This window comes from Balaenoptera borealis (genome assembly GCF_965194805.1).
Source record: "Balaenoptera borealis genome assembly, chromosome: 8".
Lineage (NCBI taxonomy): Eukaryota > Metazoa > Chordata > Mammalia > Artiodactyla > Balaenopteridae > Balaenoptera > Balaenoptera borealis.
The window spans coordinates 36,217,893-36,237,027 of record NC_138865.1 but is presented as its reverse complement, the minus strand read 5'-3'; the positions used below and the strand labels follow the sequence as shown (position 1 = coordinate 36,237,027).

Below are 19,135 nucleotides of genomic sequence, written 5' to 3'. Positions count from 1 at the left end.
ACCTCGAATCATACTTTCCTCAAATGAATTTACTTACTCAAGTCTCAGGAAAAAGCCAGGGAAAAAAGCGGCATAAAAAGGAAATATTATGGATTCTTTTACTCTTTTCTCTCCTCTTTCCTTCCATGGTCAGATGAATGCCTTTTTCTAAGGCACAGAGTCTGTCTTGTGTCAGTGTTGCCTCTGCTTCAGATTTCAGGCTTTAGACGGGAAGGATGTCTATATTCTCTATTTCTGAAATGTTTCCTAAACAGGAGCTCACAGGCATGTTAACAGATCAACATCAGTGGAATCAGGGCAGAATCATCACTTCCCCAACTGGATATGGCCTCTGGAAGGCTGGTAAATGAAATCAGAGAGGGCTGTGGTCTAATACACTTACTGAATTCTTTCAAAAGGCTTCTCTTGGCTTGGTTAGGAGAAATTTCCACTAAACTTCTCGGCTTCATTCATCATTTTATCTTTTCTTTTGAAACAGGGGGCACAGAGTAGAAAGAATGAAATACGAATAAACATACTGTTTTATTCCAAATCAGCCAAGTCTTAGCCTGTTCCTGGCATCCAGGTAGATCTGGCTGGCACAAGCAGAGGCCTTGTGTTATCCAGAACAGACTATCAAAACCCAACTAGAGGCCATTTTGTTCTTTTTTCTTTCTTTTGGTAAATGATGGTAACTGGGAAGTCAAGCAAATTCTCACATCAAAATCCACAGAATGTGAGACCCTGAGAGCTTAAAGGATGTTAGCAATGACCAATTCCCTTTACAGATAAGGAACTGGGAGGAAACAGTTATAATTTAATCAGTGTATTCCCAGAAGTTATTTTAATATGGGCAGAATCAACCTTCACATACCTTTTGGGTGTTGGAGTAGCACCATGACAAGAGACGGAGAAGCATAAGGAAAGTAGGTCTTGAATGCAAACTTCAGCTACAATAGAATCAAAAATTCAAAACCATTTGAACATTAGCATTGGAAAGGGTGTTAAGAAAATACAAAATCTTGCATCCTCTGCCCAAAAAAGACCCTCTACTTTATGTGGTCAGAATGTTTCCTTGCACGCTTATCAAAAAAAAAAAAAAAAAAGATTCTCCTAATAATCTTGTAAATATGTTCCAAAAAATTAAACCTTTTTAAAGTCACCTTCTAGGACTTAAGAAAAATAGTTATACTCCTGATGTCTTTATATCAGTTCTTCACCTCACATGAACTCAATTATACACATAAATCTTCTAGTTAAGTGAGAGTTTCCAAGGCAGGCAGTTGCGAGATGGTTTTTTTATAATCAAAAAAGCATAAAACAACGGTGCTCACAATACTTTGAGGGCCAAAGCGCTATCCTATCTATACCCTCAGAAGGCACAGAAGTTGTGAAGTACTTTTGTACAAAGTTGAGGTAAAATCTATAAGCAGTTAAGTGCAAGGGCTTTAAGGGTACAATTTGATGACTTTTGGTAAATGTGTAAATCCAATGTGACCATCACTCCAATCAAGACACAGAACATTTTGATCACCCCAGAAAGTTCCCTTGTGGCTGTTATAGTCAATCCCTCCACCCCATCCCGGCAACCAATATTTTATTTCAACAAGAGAGAGTAGTTTTGTATTTTCTTGAATTTCACACAAATAGAATCATAAGAGGATGTATTTTTTTGTGTCTGGCTTCTTTGGCTCAACATGTTCTTTTGCAACTCATCCATGTTATTGTGTATGCGGAGTTCATTTTTTTAAAAATTGCTCTGAAGTAGTCATTGTATGAATATGCCATAATCTGTTTATTTATTCTCCCATTGATGGGCACTTGGGTTGTTTCCAGTTTGGGGCTGTTATGAATAAAGCTGCAGTTAACATTCACATTTATGTCTTTTTGTGGATATGTGCTATCATTTCTCTTGGGTAAATACCATAGGAATGGAATTAGTAGGTCATAGAGTAGATGCTTCTTTAACTTTATATGAAACTGCCATGTAATTTTTCAAAGTGGTTGTACCACTTCACACTCCCATCACAATTTATGAGAATTTCAGTTGCTCCACATACTTGTCAACTTTTGGTATTGTCAATCTTATTAAGTTTAGCAATATTAGTGGGTGTGAAATATTACCTTATTATGACTTTACTATTCATTTTCCTGATGTGTTTACTGCCAACTTACACATATTTTTTGAAGTGTGTATTCAAGTCTTTTGTCCATTTTTAAAACTGAGTTGTTTCTTATGTTCTTGAGTTGTAAGAGATCTTTATATATTCTGGATACAAGTTCCCTGTCAGATATATGTATTGAGAATATTTTTTACCTGCTGGTGGATTGCTTTCTCATTTTCTTAAGGATGTCTACAAACACCAGAAGTTTTAAATTCTGATGAAGTCTAATTTATCCATTTTTCTCATATTGTTAGTGCTTTTCTGCATTTCTTCTAAGAAATCTTAGATTATCCCAATGTCAAAAAAGATATTCTCTTCATTTTCTTCTAGGAGCTTTATGGCTTTAGCATTTATTTTGAAGTCTATGATCAATCTCAAATTAATTTTTGTGTTTGTGAGGTAGAGGTTCATTTTTTCCTACCTGGATATCCACTTGTTTCAGTGCCGTTTGTTGAAAACTTTCCTTTCCCCATTGATTTTCCTGGCATCTCTGTCAAAAATCAGTTGACTACATATTAATATATGTATGGATCTATTTCTAGACACTATTCTGTTCCACTGATCTATCCTTTTGCCAATACCTCACTGTCTTGGTCTTGATTACTATAGCTTAAAGTCTTGAAATCAGGTAGTTTGAATCCTCTGTTTTGTTTTTGTTTTTTTTTGCCTTTGAAATCTTTTATTGTCACTTTGGTTAAGGAATAAGTATTGTCTCACAGTGACCTATGGTCTTATTTGATCAAGTATTTTAAAACTTTTTGACAAACTTCCCAAAATATCAAATTTTAATTAAAGTTCTTTTGATTTCCAGCTAACTTTGGGATACCTTCGAAGGCCCCTGAGGTATCTCAAAGAGAAATATTTAATGAGGATTATTTCGTATGTTAAATTGAATGTAATCGCATGTTTAACCATGCCTTTTAAGTCTTTTGTCACTTACAGATATTTTTGTACTCTGATGCTGTTACAAAAAGTGCTTCATCATCAAGGAGATTCATGGAAAGGCTATGGAAACTGTTACAACAGTTCCACATCAAGATGATGGCTATGCGAGGATTCCAGCCCATACCAACTTAAAACAAGGAGCTGTCCTGCCCCTGGGGCCCCTAGATCAGGCATCCAGAGATTTTTTACTTCCTGACAGGCCCCTACTCAGCCTTGAAGCAGTTACAGAAGGTGGACCATTGCCCCTCTGCTTCCCATAAGAATATGGAAGTCTGAATTTTTTTTTTTCTCTTGTTTTTTCAAAATTGTTCTGGCTACTGTAGGTCTTCTGCATTTTCATATAAGTTTTAGAATAAGCCTGTCAGTTTCTGTTTTGAAAATCATGTTGGGATTTTAACTAGGATTACACTGAACCAGGCATCTCAACAATTCATGAATATGGTTTCTCTCTTTATATGTTTAAGTTTTCTTTAGTTTGTCTCACCAGTGTTTTATAGTTTTCCAAGTGGAAGTCTTATACACCTTTTTTTTTCTTTAATAAATTTATTTATTTATTTATTTATGGCTGCACTGGGTCTTCATTGCTGCGTGAGGGCTTTCTCTAGTTGCGGCGAGCGGGGGCTATTCTTTGTTTTGGTGCACGGGCTTCTCATTGCAGTGGCTTCTCTTGTTGAGAAGCACGGGCTCTAGGCGTGCGGGCTTCAGTAGTTGTGGCACGCGGGCTCAGTAGTTGTGGCTTGTGGGCTCTAGAGCACAGGCTCAGTAGTTGTTGCGCACGGGCTTAGTTGCTCCATGGCATGTGGGATCTTCCTGGACCAGGGATCGAACCTGTGTCCCCCTGCATTGGCAGGTGGATTCTTAACCACTGTGCCATCAGGGAAGTTCCAGGAAAACTGATACACCTTTTTAAAAATTTACTTCCAAGTGTTTTATGTGTGACTGTAGATTTGTCTATTTCTCTTTTTACTTCTGTCAGTTTTTGCTTTGTGTATTTCAGAACTCTGTTATTAGGCATATATCCATTTGTAATTGGCATTTCTCCCGATGAACTATTGCATAATTATAAAATGTATCTCTTTTTGTCTGGTCATACTCCTTATCTTGAAACCTAATCCATCTGCTGCTAGTAGAGTGATACCAGCTTTCTTGTGCTTATTATTTACATTACGTATCCCTTTCCTTCCTTTTAACTTATCTGTGTCTTTATAATTAGAACGGGTCTCTTGAAAACAACAAGTGGGTCTTGGTTTTTCATCCAGTCTGACATATTTGCTTATTTATTTGTTTATTTATTTATTTATTTTTGGCTGCGCTGGGTCTTCGTTGCTGTGCACGGGCTTTCTCTAGTTGCGGTGAGTGGGGGCTACTCTTCTTTGTGGTGCGCAGGCTTCTCACTGCAGTGGCTTCTCTTGCTGCAGAGCACGACTCTAGGCACGCAGGCTTCAGTAGTTGTGGCTCACGGTCCCTAGAATGCAGCTCAGTAGTGGTGCACGGGCTTAGCTGCTCCACGGAGTGTGGGATCTTCCTGGACCAGGGCTTGAACCCGTGTCCCCTGCATTGGCAGGTGGATTCTTAACAACTGCGCCACCAGGGAAGTCCCATATTTGCTTTTTTACTAGTATATTTAGTTGATTTTCGCTTAGTTTTTGTAATTAATGTACTTGTAGATATATTTGGGTTTATCTTTTTATATTAGTTTCTTTTGCCCCATCTATTTTTTGTTCCTCTGGCAGCCCACAGCTCTGTCTTTTGACACCTCAAGTCAATCAGATTGTGCCTTGAGTTCTGGCCACCCCCTCACCCCTCCACCCACTCAACCCCCCTTCCACCCCTTACATGAGAGCCCTCATGGAAAAGTTAGAAGATTACCCAATGTGGTTTCCTTTTTCAAGGGTTGAATCCCCTCCACTTTTAATCTGCTTTTTGGGTTGCTCTCCAGTACACCTTCAAATAGTTTAAAAAAATATTTTCCCCAGGGTTTATAGTTTTTATCTGTGGGAGATTTAGTCTAGTACATTATTAAACTCTGCACTACTGGCACCAGAACCTGAACTGATTTGCTGTTTGTACTGGAGCCATTCGTTATGCAAGCTCAGAAAAGAGGCTTGTCATGACAGCCTTAAGTTTTTGCCTACTAGTCCGACTGGGCACATTGATGGAGCTGCACTGTGCTCTCCAAACCAAACAAGGGTGAGAGGAAAGGATGAAAAGAGAATGAGAAGCACTGAAGATAAACATTTCTGACAATGGGAAAGAATGTGGATTAATGGGATTTCTCATAAACTGCTGGGGGGAGGGACTTCCCTGGCGGTCCAATGGTTAACACTTCACCTTCCAATGCAGGGGGTGCCGGTTTCGATCCCTGTTCGGGGAGCTAAGATGCCACATGCCTCGCAGCCAAAAAATGAAAACATAAAACAGAAGCAATATTGTAAAAATTCAATGAAAAACTTTAAAAATGCTCCATATCGGGGCTTCCCTGGTGGCGCAGTGGTGGAGAATCTGCCTGCCAATGCAGGGGACACGGGTTCGAGTCCTGGTCTGGGAGGATCCCACCTGCCGCGGAGCAACTGGGCCCGTGAGCCACAACTGCTGAGCCTGCGCGTCTGGAGCCTGTGCTCCGCAACAAGAGAGGCCGCGACGGTGAGAGGCCCGTGCACCCCCGCTCACCGCAACTCGAGAAAGCCCACGCACAGAAACGAAGACCCAACACAGCCAAAATAAATAAATTAAAAAAAAAAAAAAGGTCCACATCAAAATAAAAATGTAAAAAAAAAAAAGAGATATCATTCTAAAAAAAAAAACAAACTGCTGGGGGGAATGTAAATTGGCACAAGCATGTACGAGAACAATTTGGCAGTATCTGCCAAAGCACTCCTAATAACCAGCACTTCCAGTCCTAAGTATATGCCCCAGAATGTTCAGAGCAACGCTGTTTATGAAAGAAAACAAAATCTGGAAATAATCCAAAAGCCCACCACCAGGAAGATAGCTACATTGTGGTACACTTCCCCAGCAGAGCACTACACAGCAATCCCCACCAGGACCACGACCACGCACAGCACAGAGCAATCCTGGTAGCGCGATGCTGGAAAGAACAAGGCTCAAAAGGCTACATACGGTGTGCCACTCTTATCTGTTGTTTGTTTTATAAAGTGCAAAAACAGTCACAGGTAAAGAAAACATGGTTTAGCAATCATATACACGTGACCAAACTACTTTCAGAAAAAGCAAAGGAATGATAAACATAAAATCAAAACAGCAGCTACCTGAGGGGAGAAAGTCAAAGTGACAGGATTGAGGAGGAGCACGTGGATACCTGAAAGTTGCTACTAGTGGGCCAGGTCTTGTTGGGCGTCAGGTTGGTAGATACTCATTTATTAAGAATGAATATGTGGATGGATGAATAAAACAGAAAGAAAAGAGGGCCATGCATGGAACTAGTAGGACAAAGGATGTCATGCATCAGGGATTATGATTAATCTACAAAGGGGCACTCAGGAAGGCAGGGGATTGATGATGAGAATGGCATCGACTAGAAAGGCAGGCAATCAGGAACAGCCCCAGGAAAAGAAATGACATAACAAATGTGGATGAAGGCATTTGCAAAGTTAAGAGGCTATTGCTCTTGTATCCTGAACCCCAGGTGAGGGCAATGAATTCCTGTTTCTTTTTGGATCCCTGCCCTGCCTTCCACCAGAACCCAATCTGTGCCCCTCACACCAGCAAACACATGTAGCCTGGGCAGGGTACTATTTTAACTTAAAAGTGACTGTAAGAACAGTTCAACCAGTCCAAATCTAAAGTGCCAAGGCCAACCCTGCAACTCAGGGGAAAAGCTGGTAAGGAAAATAGACTCAAGCTAACGGTACAGAGCAATACTTCTTTCACCAATGCCCTCCGCCCTAACCTAGGTCTGTTCCAGGAGTCAAAGGCACAGGTTTTCTAGAGGTCAGTTCCTAATTGGAAATACTAAGAATATTCAGGGAAGATAAAAGATATTTATAGTTATGCCTCAAAATAAGCGTGAGGGCCAGCCAGTGCCTTTCAGCAGAGCTCTCCTCCCGAATTCCAGGCTGGGTACCATTGATAATGCTGTTTGCTACAGTCTAGCTAACTTCCCTTGGGAAAGAAAAGATGGGAAAAAAGCATCATAAATATTTATCATTGCCTTAAAAAACAGAAACCTCTGCTAAAACCTGAGAGGTTTCTTGGCGTAGGAGTGTATGGGATTTTAGTACAACCAAGCATCACAGCAGTGCTCTCCTAAGTCAAACTGCAGAAAGCATACCAAGGGACCATGACATCTCACAGGAAACTGCAGTGGACTTGGGCCCTTGAACAGGCAAAGCACCACACAGACATTAGGTCTGTGGCCGTCAGAAGTACAGGCCAGTTAGAATGCCCAAAGACAGAAGCTCTCTGGTAGAAAAGGTTCCTGTTACACAGGTCACTCTGATCGATCAGCTGCCTCTGCTGACGGCCCCCCAGTGCAAGTCCTCCTGCAGATCCCTAGGTCCAGCTTCTTGCTTACTGAGTCCAACTGACACCTCTTGATCATGGCCATTCCTAGCTCCTCCTCTACAATTATTCAAATATTTCCTTGTCACTCTATCTCCTTTCTCCCCTGGAACTCAATTCACATTTAGGTCTCTGATATGAATGGAAACTAATAATTAAGAATGTCCAGTATTGCTTTGTAATAAGTGGCATTTCCTTCTTAGCACATGCCATATAGACTCCAGAATACCTCTCTCTAGCCTGGGAGGGGCAGAGTCCTGCTTGACAAACAGCATACAACACAGGGCCCAGAAAGTTCACCCTCTGGGGTGGCACGTGCTGGCATGGCAGAGTTCTCTGCGCAGCAGTAGATAAATGCTTCTGGGTACCAGGACACAGGACGGACAGGAACCATCTTGATTTACTTTCAATTAAAATGGTTTTACCTTTGCTGGGGTTTTCATTTGGAAGCTTTCTTCTTGAACAAAACAGTCTATCAAAATCACTGAAAATAAACTGCTCCCATCTGGTGATTAATCAAATACTCTTAACAGCTTCTTTTTCTTTGGGGGAATGAATAATATCTGCAATATAACGAACCTGCTTGTTTTCTTTTTCCAGAACTTCTACAAAGCATCGTGTAAACACTTGGAGAGTGGCTAGTACTTCTAGGGCTCCATCAGTTTCCAGGAGTGCGTACCTGAGCAATGCAAAGCCAGATCACAACACATTCAGTGATTAACCTGGCAAACACGTGAACCTGAACATGTAAAAGGGAAAAATGGAAACATTTTTTTGTGCCATAAGCTTCAACAGTATCTCAACTCATCAGTTTTCAGTCCTTGCGTGAAATCCCTTTTCTAAAGATTTTCTTTAAAACTGCAAACATGCAGAGCTCCCTTTCTTGTTTTCTAAATTATTAAGCACTTCATATCCCTTCCACATGGGCCTGGAATGCTCTTTACAAATATTTGCGCACTGTATGCCCAGAAATGCAACATCCACAGAACTTTTGCTTTTGCAAGTGGAGAAAGAGGTGCCCCCGGGGTTAAAATGGCTCAGTCAAATCCACCCAGCAAAGTGGTGGAAGAATCTGCATGTTCCTGGTTTGTTTTCTATGCATTTTCACACAACTAACTTTTCTTTATGTTTGTTTAAACAATAACAAAAAAATCAACTGAAACTTTGCTAGCTTTAAACTAAAAACAGCATTCTGACTTATTTCTATACTCATTTAGCTTAAAGTTGGTATGTTTCAAGACCAACCCAAGTGCTGCATTACTTGCTATTGTAAAAATTCCTTTCCCCAGTGTCTGCTGTCTGCCATGGGGCCTCTGTTTGCTGAGTGTGAGGGGGATGGGATAAAGAGAGTAGATACCCTGGCTTTACCAGCACCCAGAAAAGAGGCTGGAAACCCTCCCTGGGTGGGCAAGTCCGGCCCCCCACTAACTGTCAGCCATAACCCAACCTAGTGTCCAGGGGTCTCCTCATCTTTCATCATTGTAAATCCAATGCCTTTACCAAGAAGTTCTGGTATTTGCAGAATAAAAATTAGTGTGCTGTAAGATAACATGCATAGTTGATTCTGCCTTTCAGAAGAGCTCTGTTAAGAATGGCATCATTTATTTATTATTCTTGGTTTTCCTTAGCTTTCAAATCCTTTAAAAAGATTGGTCAGCCCTCATGTGGTGAAGGGAGAACACTACTACCCTTTATTCTGAGTTGAGAAAAATTCTACATGAATATTGAATGATGTAAATCTAATGCAATTTTGCTTTTCTACCATTATTATTATAATTTTAAAAGGTTAAAAAAAGATAGCTACCTTAATTTTTAGGCATTGGCTTTTAAATATACATTGACATTTGGGTTTTACCAAAAAGCTCAGCAGGAGGGGATGGAAGCAGAAACTAATTCCCTCGTGGTACAGCCAGAGACTACCACAGAGGTTTTTATTCGCATTTGGAAGCTGAACATATTTAGACCAATTTACTAGCAGAAACAGCACAATACTGACCTGAACATTTCATCAACAACTCTGAATATGGCAGGGTGGCAGGCAGCTGCAGGCTGTAAGGAAAAGATCATGAGAAAGTAAAATATCAGAAGCATTTCATCAATAATGACTTGCTCTTATCAGGCAAATGAGTTGTCTAGAACTGCTGGTGTCTAGAAAATGGGTACATTCCTGTGAGTTAGAAAAAAAAACAAGAACCAGTTCATAGCCAAAGCCCTACATACAAACAGTAGTTCTCTTGGGGCAAGGGGATTATGTACAACCTTTATTTCTTCTTTATACTCTGTACATTCCACACTTTCAACAATAAGCCCATATGATACAGAAAAAAGAGTCATTAAGTATCATGGAACATTAAAATATACCTTCTACCGGCATGCTGTAATGAAGACACAGAGCCTACCTGTGTTGCTAGTTTTACATAACGTGCCCTGTGTGTCTGACCTCCTCACATGACTTAAAAGTGCCTCAAGGTTGAATCTGGGCTGGCTATCTTTTCATTCCTGCTTATTAGGAAATGAGTGCATAATTTAGAATTATTATTGAGGAAAGCAGTGGCCACTACCATGCCAGACTAAATAATATTACATCTTAGTGCACTATGAATTTAGCAGCTTAAATTACTTCAGATGAAAAAAGAATAAAGATACCATCATCTTGAATGATGAAAGCAATCTAATTTATTCCATGAGTATTTTTATGACAGGTTTTGATTGTATAAATCTGCAGAAGCCGACCTATTGTGGCCTGGGTGGGGCTTCAGTGGGCCTGAACCAGATTCCATATATTTTTGGCCAGAGCTCAAAGCATGACATTAAGCCAGAGGAAGATGCCATTTGGGTTCTAAGATATTTTACAGTAGCATCCAAAGGTTAGTGAATTGGCTCTATAGGGAATTTCTCTGAGTCACATTGAGCTTGATATGACTAGTTTTGGAAAACATTTTTTCATACCCCCTCAATTAGGAAAACAGAAAAAAGGATATGCGTTTTCTCTTAAGTTTTCTAGACCAAGCTGAAGAAAGAATGATGCCTATCTCCATAGACTCTCTTCCACCCTGTTCTGTGCTGGCATTTCGAGTTGTAACATTGAATGTGCGCCATCTAGTGTTCATACACCACCATTACAGGCTGTTACAGAAGGCTCCAGGCAAGAGCATTGTCACTTGTTAAAATGATGGGATAATTCCTTTTATTTGAAGAGAGATTTGCGATTTGTAAGTTACAGATCTCTATTTTCTGAGTAATCCATACTTCCTAATCCTTCATTGATGTCCATTTTTATCTAAAATAAACCAACTAAAATTTTTCATAGATAAATTCATTATATACTCAGAGTGATTTGGCAGAATTCAAACAGAAGAGAGGCAGAAGAAAGGCAGGTTCAACAGAAGAGAGGCAGAATATTTTTTGGCTTTGATTTCAGGCAAGTTAGTTAATCTCCCTGCTTTTCAGTCTCACTGTAAATAATAACAGTTATTAAAAAGGTCACTGGATATATGCCGTGAAAATATCATGGAAGTTTCTATGTATTCATAATGGAAAAATCAAACAAGAAGGGAAAAGCAGGGCTTCCCTGGTGGCGCAGTGGTTAAGAATCTGCCTGCCAATGCAGGGGACACGTGTTTGAGCCCTGGTTCAGGAAGATCCCACATGCCGCGGAGCAACTAAGCCCATGGGCCACAACTACTGAGCCTGCGCGCTAGAGCCTGCACACCACAACTACTGAGCCTGTGCACCACAACTACTGAAGCCCGCGTGCCTAGAGCCCATGCTCCACAACAAGAGAAGCCACCGCACTGAGAAGTCTGCGCACCGCAATGAAGAGTAGCCCCTGCTCACTGCAACTAGAGAAAGCCCGTGCACAGCAACGAAGACCCAATGCAGTCAAAAAATAAAATCAATAAATTAAAAAAAAAAAAAAGGGAAAAGCAAACCGCATGTCCTGAAGAAATGTGATTCATCAAATTTGCCAGAACAATTTTTCAAAGTCTTATATATAGACAATGTGTGTTTAAGACCAAACAACACTGTCATGTGACACACAGAGCCTAAAAATGCATTGATAGAAAATAAGACTAAAATTGAAAATGGTAAAATAGAACCATTCCCTTTGTTCTAAATGGCTTAACTACTCCAGAACCACTCTATAAATGTGATGCTAGTAGAAAATCATTCAATACTGATTACAGGGATTTCCAAATGGCAAAGAAAAGGCTGATCCAACATGTAGAACAGGGCTACCTTGAAAAGCAAGGGGGAAAGCAAGAAAGCTCTAACTCAGTTTGCTGAAAGAGGACAAGAGCTTGGACATGCTCTTCTTTTATGCAGTGTTTTCTAGCAAAACAGCTCAATCAAATGTTTTAAATATCTACAGACTGTGTGGAATCTGCCTGTTCTCTCCATGCCAACGGACTCTCCTCTTTGATTTTTTTTTGTCCAAATATTTCAGACCTTTGGTTGCTCTCAACCTGCTTCTACAACCTGTTTTAGCTTTTAAAACAGATAAGATGTTAGGAGGCAGGGGAACCTCCTGGAGGTGACCAGGCTTGAAACAGCAATAGCAGAGATTTTGATTTAAAAACCAGTCTCCCTCGCCACTCCAGAGCTGTGAACAGCTTTCTCATCTGCAGCCTTTACGGATGGTTTTAAAAATGACACTCTTCACACTTCCCGAGCACATAATTTCAAGGTCAGTGAGTCCCCTCATGAAGCCCTGAGTGCTCACAGGCCAGGCATGTGTCCCAGTGACATCAAATCACAAAAGCAAACGCAAGCCGCTTTTCTTATCAAGGGAATCCTCTAAATAGAAATAAAGTCTTAATTTATGCTCCTCTGGAAGCCATAAATTACCCCCCCTAAATCTTTACAGCATCCATGTGAAGGAAGAGGCAAACACTTAACCCCTCTGTATCCTGTTTTATTTTTAAAACGGGACCCTACATTAACACAACAGGTCACTCTGCAACCCAGAGTTCCACACCCTAGCTCCGAAGCCCCACGATCCAGGCAATTATCTTTCCTGTTAAAATGAGGACAGAAAAGAAAACCTTTCTTGGGTTCCATCTGTTTGTCTGTTTTTCTCCATCCTACCAAAATCTGTTCCTTCTCAAGTTCTTCTCTTCTGCATATGGTCTAACGATTTCCGTGTACAGATTATTTCAAGTCTAGGGAAACTGTGTTACCAGGAGGCCATCAATAACAGGAGTTATGCCGTCCTTCTCTCCCCTCACGCTGCCCCCAATTCTTTCACTAAACGTCAGAGGATGAATGGAAGATGATGACGGTGAGCTCCAGCCTCTGGTTTCCTTTTCTTATGGACCAGATTGTTCTGGGGTGCTCATCCCTTTACCTCTGCCACAGCTACCCAGAACTGCATTGCTTATCTCCTCTCTGCCCAGAAGGACAGCCCATTCCCATCCCTCGAAAAAACAAGGGAAGACTAAGCAACATAGAGAAGTGCGCGGCGGCTGCATTCTCTAGGCCTGCATTGTAGGCAGAGGTGAGGGAGAGGCCAGCTTGTCATCCTGAGCCGTGAACTGTACAAATAACATCAATGCTTGCTCTCTGTCCTTAGTGTCTAACCTGTTTTCATCCCGATTCATCAATGATTATTACAAGCCACCTGCCACTTGAAAGAGGCCCAAGAACACGGAAGAACAGAATTCTCAGGAAGAAATCTTTCCTTTTTTCTATCATTTTTTGATTCTTTGTGTGTGTGAGAAAGAAAGAGTATGGGTAGAGGGGAGAAAAAGATAGAATACAAACCAGAAAGGGAAATTATACTATGATTTGAGGTAATTCACAGAGAAAAGTGAATGCCTCTCATAAAAAACAAAAAGGCAGTGAAGACACAGAAAAAAAAAAATTCTCAAGCCGTCTTCATTTATCACCCTTCATAGATATTTTTCCTAAAAAAATAAAGAGAGAAATTTCAGGTGAGAGATAAACTGAAGTTCAGTAAGCCTGGGATAGCTTCTCTTTCATAATCTATTTTTATGTAGTTTTATATAGTTTACTCCGGAATGGAGTTTTTTTTTTTTTAAAACTAATGGCTGATGACGCTTTTCCTCCAGTTTACCCGACAGCCGGCAATCACGTCCCATTGTGTAGCTGACTCTTCCAAACCCCTGACAGGGAGGAGCCCTTGTCTTAATATATAAATTAAAAGGTGACTATTCATCAAGAAATAACACTCTTCTTTAAAAAAAAAGATTCTTCATAAGTTTCATTTCAAAAAAATCCTTTACTGAGTTCATAAACAATTTGGTTTAAAAAAAAAATCTACTTATATAAAAAATCTTCACCTCTGTCATGTAAAATAAGGGACCTTTATAAACATGTATTTTCTTTTATTATGCCACTTTCTTCTTTTCTTTCAAATACCAAACTTAAGACTGTAAATATCCCTTTTGCATTTTAAGATCTATTTTGTTTCAAAACATTCACATTTCTTTCAACAAATTTGAGCTTGGAAAAATGATTCTTTCTTTTTAATCTTTACCAGATGTTGTTTATACTACAAGCAATTTTTTTTTCAGTACTCCATAATGCAATTATTGTTTAATTAGTGATAAATCTGTCATTTCTGGGCTTAAAAAAAAAAAAATTAACAAGTACCAAATGTACTTTTGTATTTTGAATTTACCCGTGCTCTCTGAGAGGGTTAAGACACAGGGATGCCAGCTCTGGAAGCAGAGCAAAATCCCCCAAATCTGAAGTTCCTCTTCTAGCCTCGCCCAGTGGCCTCTATCCTGTTGGTTTGTGTAGCCTGAGCGGGGAAGATAGCTCTTCAGCCCCCTGCTGCTTCTTGGCTCAGCCTCTGAGTGGCAGTGACCTCCCAGGTCAACTACTGCCCTGTTTTGTTTTCTTTTTTTGGTTTTTTTTTTTTTTGTTTCTCTCCCTTCATCCCTGACTGGCTGCCAAGTCCTGCATCCCCAGCAGTGAAAACAGAACTTGAGATCTAGGCCTCTTTCTTTACAGACAATGCTGGGTGATCTGGTGCCCCCCTGAGGTCGATGCTGGAAAGTGCAATTACTGTCTGAGATTTTTTTTTTTTTACCTCTTAGCTACAAGCAGAAACCACCTCCACACTTTTCTATTCGATCACTGCTAAATTATCTACCTCAGCTTTTGTTAAATTACATGCATCACATTCAAGAGCTCAAAAAAGAAATGCTTAAAGGACTGCTAATGAGAAAGCAGGAAAAGAAAACCCTAGAACATTAGTAAGAAGTTATTCAAACAGAGAAAACTGACATCATCCAGGATGTGAAGTTAATTCTTCAGTATAATATTTTATTAAAGGGGAGCTGTGTTTGGAATTTTGTGTAAAAGAAGTTTCTTTTTCTTTTGGAAGTGGCTATGATTGCTATCTGGAGAAATGAAAACAAGAATGCATCTTATCTCATATGAGGGAGGTCAAGCAGGACACTGAGGTATCTGCATGTTTATTATTCTTAAGCTCTTATTAGATCGAGAACTACTTTTTCACCCTATCTTTATTGAGGTATACTTGACAAGATAAAGAACTAATTTTAAGGGCACTATGAAGAGAATACCCGGAGTGTTTCCTGATTTAAAATCTGAATAAAGAAAACCACCCCCCCCGCCCCACCCCCGCACTCTTTCGTGGGCCAATCTCTAGATCCCGCTGGAGGGGCCAGCTAGCGAAGGATCACATGGGAGGGCATGGGAACCCGGGTATATCCTGGCCCTGGCATGCAGCAGGGCAGCCAAGCACACTGCCACCCAGCCAGCACTTTTCATTCAAATGTGGAATATAAACAATAGCTTTCTGGGCTCCACAAACAGAATTGTAACTGGAAAACATAACATCCTTCTGATTTGGGGCCAGCCTTGGGAAACCAAACAGTGCCAAGAAAGCTGAATAATTAGCAAGCGGCTTTCACTGCTTTTGGTGACATCAGTTTTTAAGGTCAGGTCTGAAGCTATGGATTAGGTCTTCCATTGCCTGTTCTGTCAAGGGACACACAAGACCATCTGCTTTTGAAAAGTGTCAGTCTGCTCAGTAGATGACAAACTGAGGTTAATACCTTGGTTTATTTAGGAGCACCAAATGTGGCAGGTGGGCATGTACTTGGGGGAGGTCCAGCCCACGAGAGCCAAAGGGTGAGTCTCAAAAGTAAACAGGTTTTGAAAACTTACTTTTATTTTAGAAGTCAAAAACATATACATGCACTTAGAATTCAGGTGATTATTAGGTTAGTGCCTTATTATTCATAGTCTTAATGGAAAATACCAAGCCTTGCGTCCTTGACAGGCCAAAGAACATTTGGGGACATTATTTCACTTTGTACAACCTGTACTACACTTTTATCTTTTGTTTTTGCAACATCTTGGTAACTATAGAATTTCTAGGGCTAATTCTGGATAGTCCCAAGAGATGGAAACATAATTAACAGTGCTCCATATAAAATACAAGTTATATAGACCATCACACTTTAATTACTCTCAGAATCCAGCTCTAATGTAATAGGCATCGAGTTTCTTCTGGAGGAAAGTACCGCAGTCCTGTGCTAGCTGAGTCTTCAAGATCTCTCTGATACTTATGCACGGTCCTGTCACTGCACCAAGATACTGTGCTATGATAAATGAATCAGATGATGCAATTAGGAAGCACGTTCTTCAGGTTACCCTTCCAATCACTCAGTCACGTCACAGGCTTATTCCAGCCTGCCTGGTTTTTTGGCTCAGTATGCCTGAGGAGAGCAGCCCACGCCAATCAAGGACTTGCAGCTCTGTATTATAATTACCTCCTTGAACCATAAGGCACAGAGGGGTTACATCCTGCCAATGCCACAATACATTAAACCAAATAACACCCTCTGGAATCCCCCCTTTAACCATAATGGAAGCTCTGAATGTCTACACACATGATCCTGATAAATGCTCTTGGTAAATCAACTGACTTCAAAACTGTTTGGGGGAAATCATTTTAAACTGTAAATTGGAGACCGAAGGTTATACAATGCGATGTTTAATGGGAGCGCCTGCTCTCTCTCTCTCATACACAGTATCCTGTGTTTACTGAAGTGCTGCTCAGGCCCTAGGGCCACAGGGAAAAGGACGCAAAGAGGCTCAGAGAAGAACCACAAGGTTGCTGAATCAAACCAACCTAGAGAAGTCGATGAAACTGGAATTTTTCTATAGGGAGAACACTTAAAGGAAATTTAATGAGAACCTTGAAAGCAAGAAAATAGCTCAGTTACTATATTTTGCCACTGAAAAAGGACCAGAGAAAATTAAATTACAGCATGTATATTTAAGTTAGAAATAGATTTACCTGATAATAAAGGTAATGTTTTGAATGGGTTGCCAGGGGCTTCTAAAAGCCTTTGTTTATACTGAATTTTATTATAATTATTTTTATATAAAGTGACTTCTTATTTTTCACCATAATATGCAACTCTTTTGAATGATGAGGTCAAGGAGAATTTTCCTAAAAGTAACTCTCTTTGGGCTCTCTCAGTCTTTATACCTATCTTCTTTTGTTTTTTTCTATCAAACACTATAAACTTCTAAATCAGTTGGGTTCTATTTGTGCCAGCTAACTTGCAGATGAAAGCGTCATGGCTGTTGGCGACTACAACACTATCCATGGTCACCTGGGAGGCCCCAGAATGGGAAGGCAAAGGGGAGCCCAGGAAACAGGGAGAAGGCAAGCACGGCCATGGTCACACACGTGAGCTGGTAGGGACTGATCAGGACCTAAAAAGAGAACTGGGATATTGTAAGACGGCAGCAGATTCGGTTTTGATTCTCTTACACAGCCTCCAATTTAAAAGAGAAAGAAAAAAACCAGGAAGTTCTAAGTGAATTAAACAAATAGAAGGTGTTGGAGGGGGGGCTGTGCAAACTCAGCCAACCTTAGCGCACTCTATGCAGAGACTCACCCGCCCCCGCAACACACGCCTCAGCTCAGCAGGGAGGCACGCACTCTCTTCCGCCCAGTTTCCTGAACACCAACATAAGATCTGACGGTTCACCATCTCCCTCGAGCTAAGTTTCTCCATCTGTACAATAGGAAGCAAATCTCTGCCCCATATCTCCCCTAGGTTACAAAAGCTAATGAGAAAACATGTTAGAGCCCACTGAGGTTCCTGTAAGAGGCCCCAGAAGCATGACACCTCCTGCAGTTTTTTAATTGTTTTTTTCAGAGTGCGTTGGTCTTTATTCCTGTTCTTACAAAAATGCACATAAATTCCAGAGCTGCCTCCCACAGAGGGAAAGCATCCCCATTGGTCGGTTCCTAGGACTGCCTGAGGGCCTGGGCCCCTGACACTGGATTAGGCAATGGGGCCCATTTGGCCCACTGAGCACCCGACTTCCCAGGCCTGAGAAGTTCTGAGTAGAGGGGAGACTGGCAGCCCCTGAATGGAGGGAGGGTTCAAGGCTGGCAGGCTGACACCAAAAGAAAACTGACAGAATTCTCAGTTGTTTTTGTTGTTTTAACCATTTTTCTGGGGTTTTGTTTTGTATCTTTTAAGTATTTTATTTTTCCTCTAGTGAAGGGTTAAAAGTTTATTTTTTGAATGCTTTTCTTTGTTAATTGATCCCTCCTATTGTTCATAAGATCCTCACTTTTTAAAACTTAATTTTTCATGTGGAAATGAGAAATACTGTTTTAAAAAATTTGTTGTCCAAATGTCACGTCAATTCTTGTGAATATGCAATATAAGGTGCAATGATCAAATAAATCTTGAAGCTTGCCTTCTTTTTGCCCGTGCCACTCAGCTTGTGGGCTGGTGGGATCTTAGTTCCCTGACCAGGGATTGAACCCGGGGCCACAGCTGTGAAAGCACCAAGTCCTAACCACTGGACCACCAAGGAATTCCCTCACCTTATTTTTAATACATGCTCTAAGTATGCAGAAAAGCCCCCTACATTAGGCATTTCAAAAATAAAATGTAGATAGATGATTATTTTAAAAGGTGCCAATCGCTCTTTAGTTTACATTTTTTTCCACTTGTGCTGACTAAGAAATGATACCCAGCATCGTCTTTAAGGATTTTTCTCCTCATCAAAACCTGGCACATACCAGCAATGAATCTTTCATAAAGCATTCGATCCTCTTCAGAAAATTTCTCTCACTGGAGATAAGCTTTTCAAAAAGATGCAGCATTGTATTTTCAAGGCTGGGAAGGTGCCGAAGCCAGAGGCAGAGTATAGCTGACGTGGGGAGAGAAATCTTCTTCCTTTCAGTATGAAATAAACAAAACTTTAATATAAATGAGTCACTGAAAAAAGAAGCAACTGACAAAGGATTAATCTCCAAAATATACAAACAGCTCATGGAGATCAAGATCAAAAAAACAAACAACCCAATTAAAAAATGGGCGGAAGATCTAAATAGACATTTCACCAAAGAGGACATACAGATGACCAAGAGGCACATGAAAAGATGCTCAACATCACTAATCATTAGAGAAATGCAAATCAAAACTGCGAGGTATCACCTCACACCGGTCAGAATGGCCATCATCAAAAAATCTACAAACAATAAATGC

General features: G+C 40.5%; 1 protein-coding gene across 4 annotated transcripts in view; it reads right to left on the bottom strand.

Moving 5' to 3' along the window:
• Window positions 1–19,135, bottom strand: part of FANCC (FA complementation group C) — a 275,430-nt gene that overhangs the window by 18,050 nt on the left and 238,245 nt on the right. For 2 of the 4 annotated variants that reach the window (XM_082401193.1, XM_082401194.1), the window contains 5 exons: window positions 18,667–18,823; window positions 9,607–9,659; window positions 8,190–8,289; window positions 2,566–2,634; window positions 854–929 (listed from right to left, as the gene is read on the bottom strand). In XM_082401193.1, coding sequence (XP_082257319.1) covers window positions 854–929; window positions 2,566–2,634; window positions 8,190–8,289; window positions 9,607–9,659; window positions 18,667–18,823 — 455 coding nt within the window. The remainder of the gene's footprint in view (window positions 1–853; window positions 930–2,565; window positions 2,635–8,189; window positions 8,290–9,606; window positions 9,660–18,666; window positions 18,824–19,135) is intronic. The other 2 variants (XM_082401195.1, XM_082401196.1) reach the window with 1 other exon arrangement.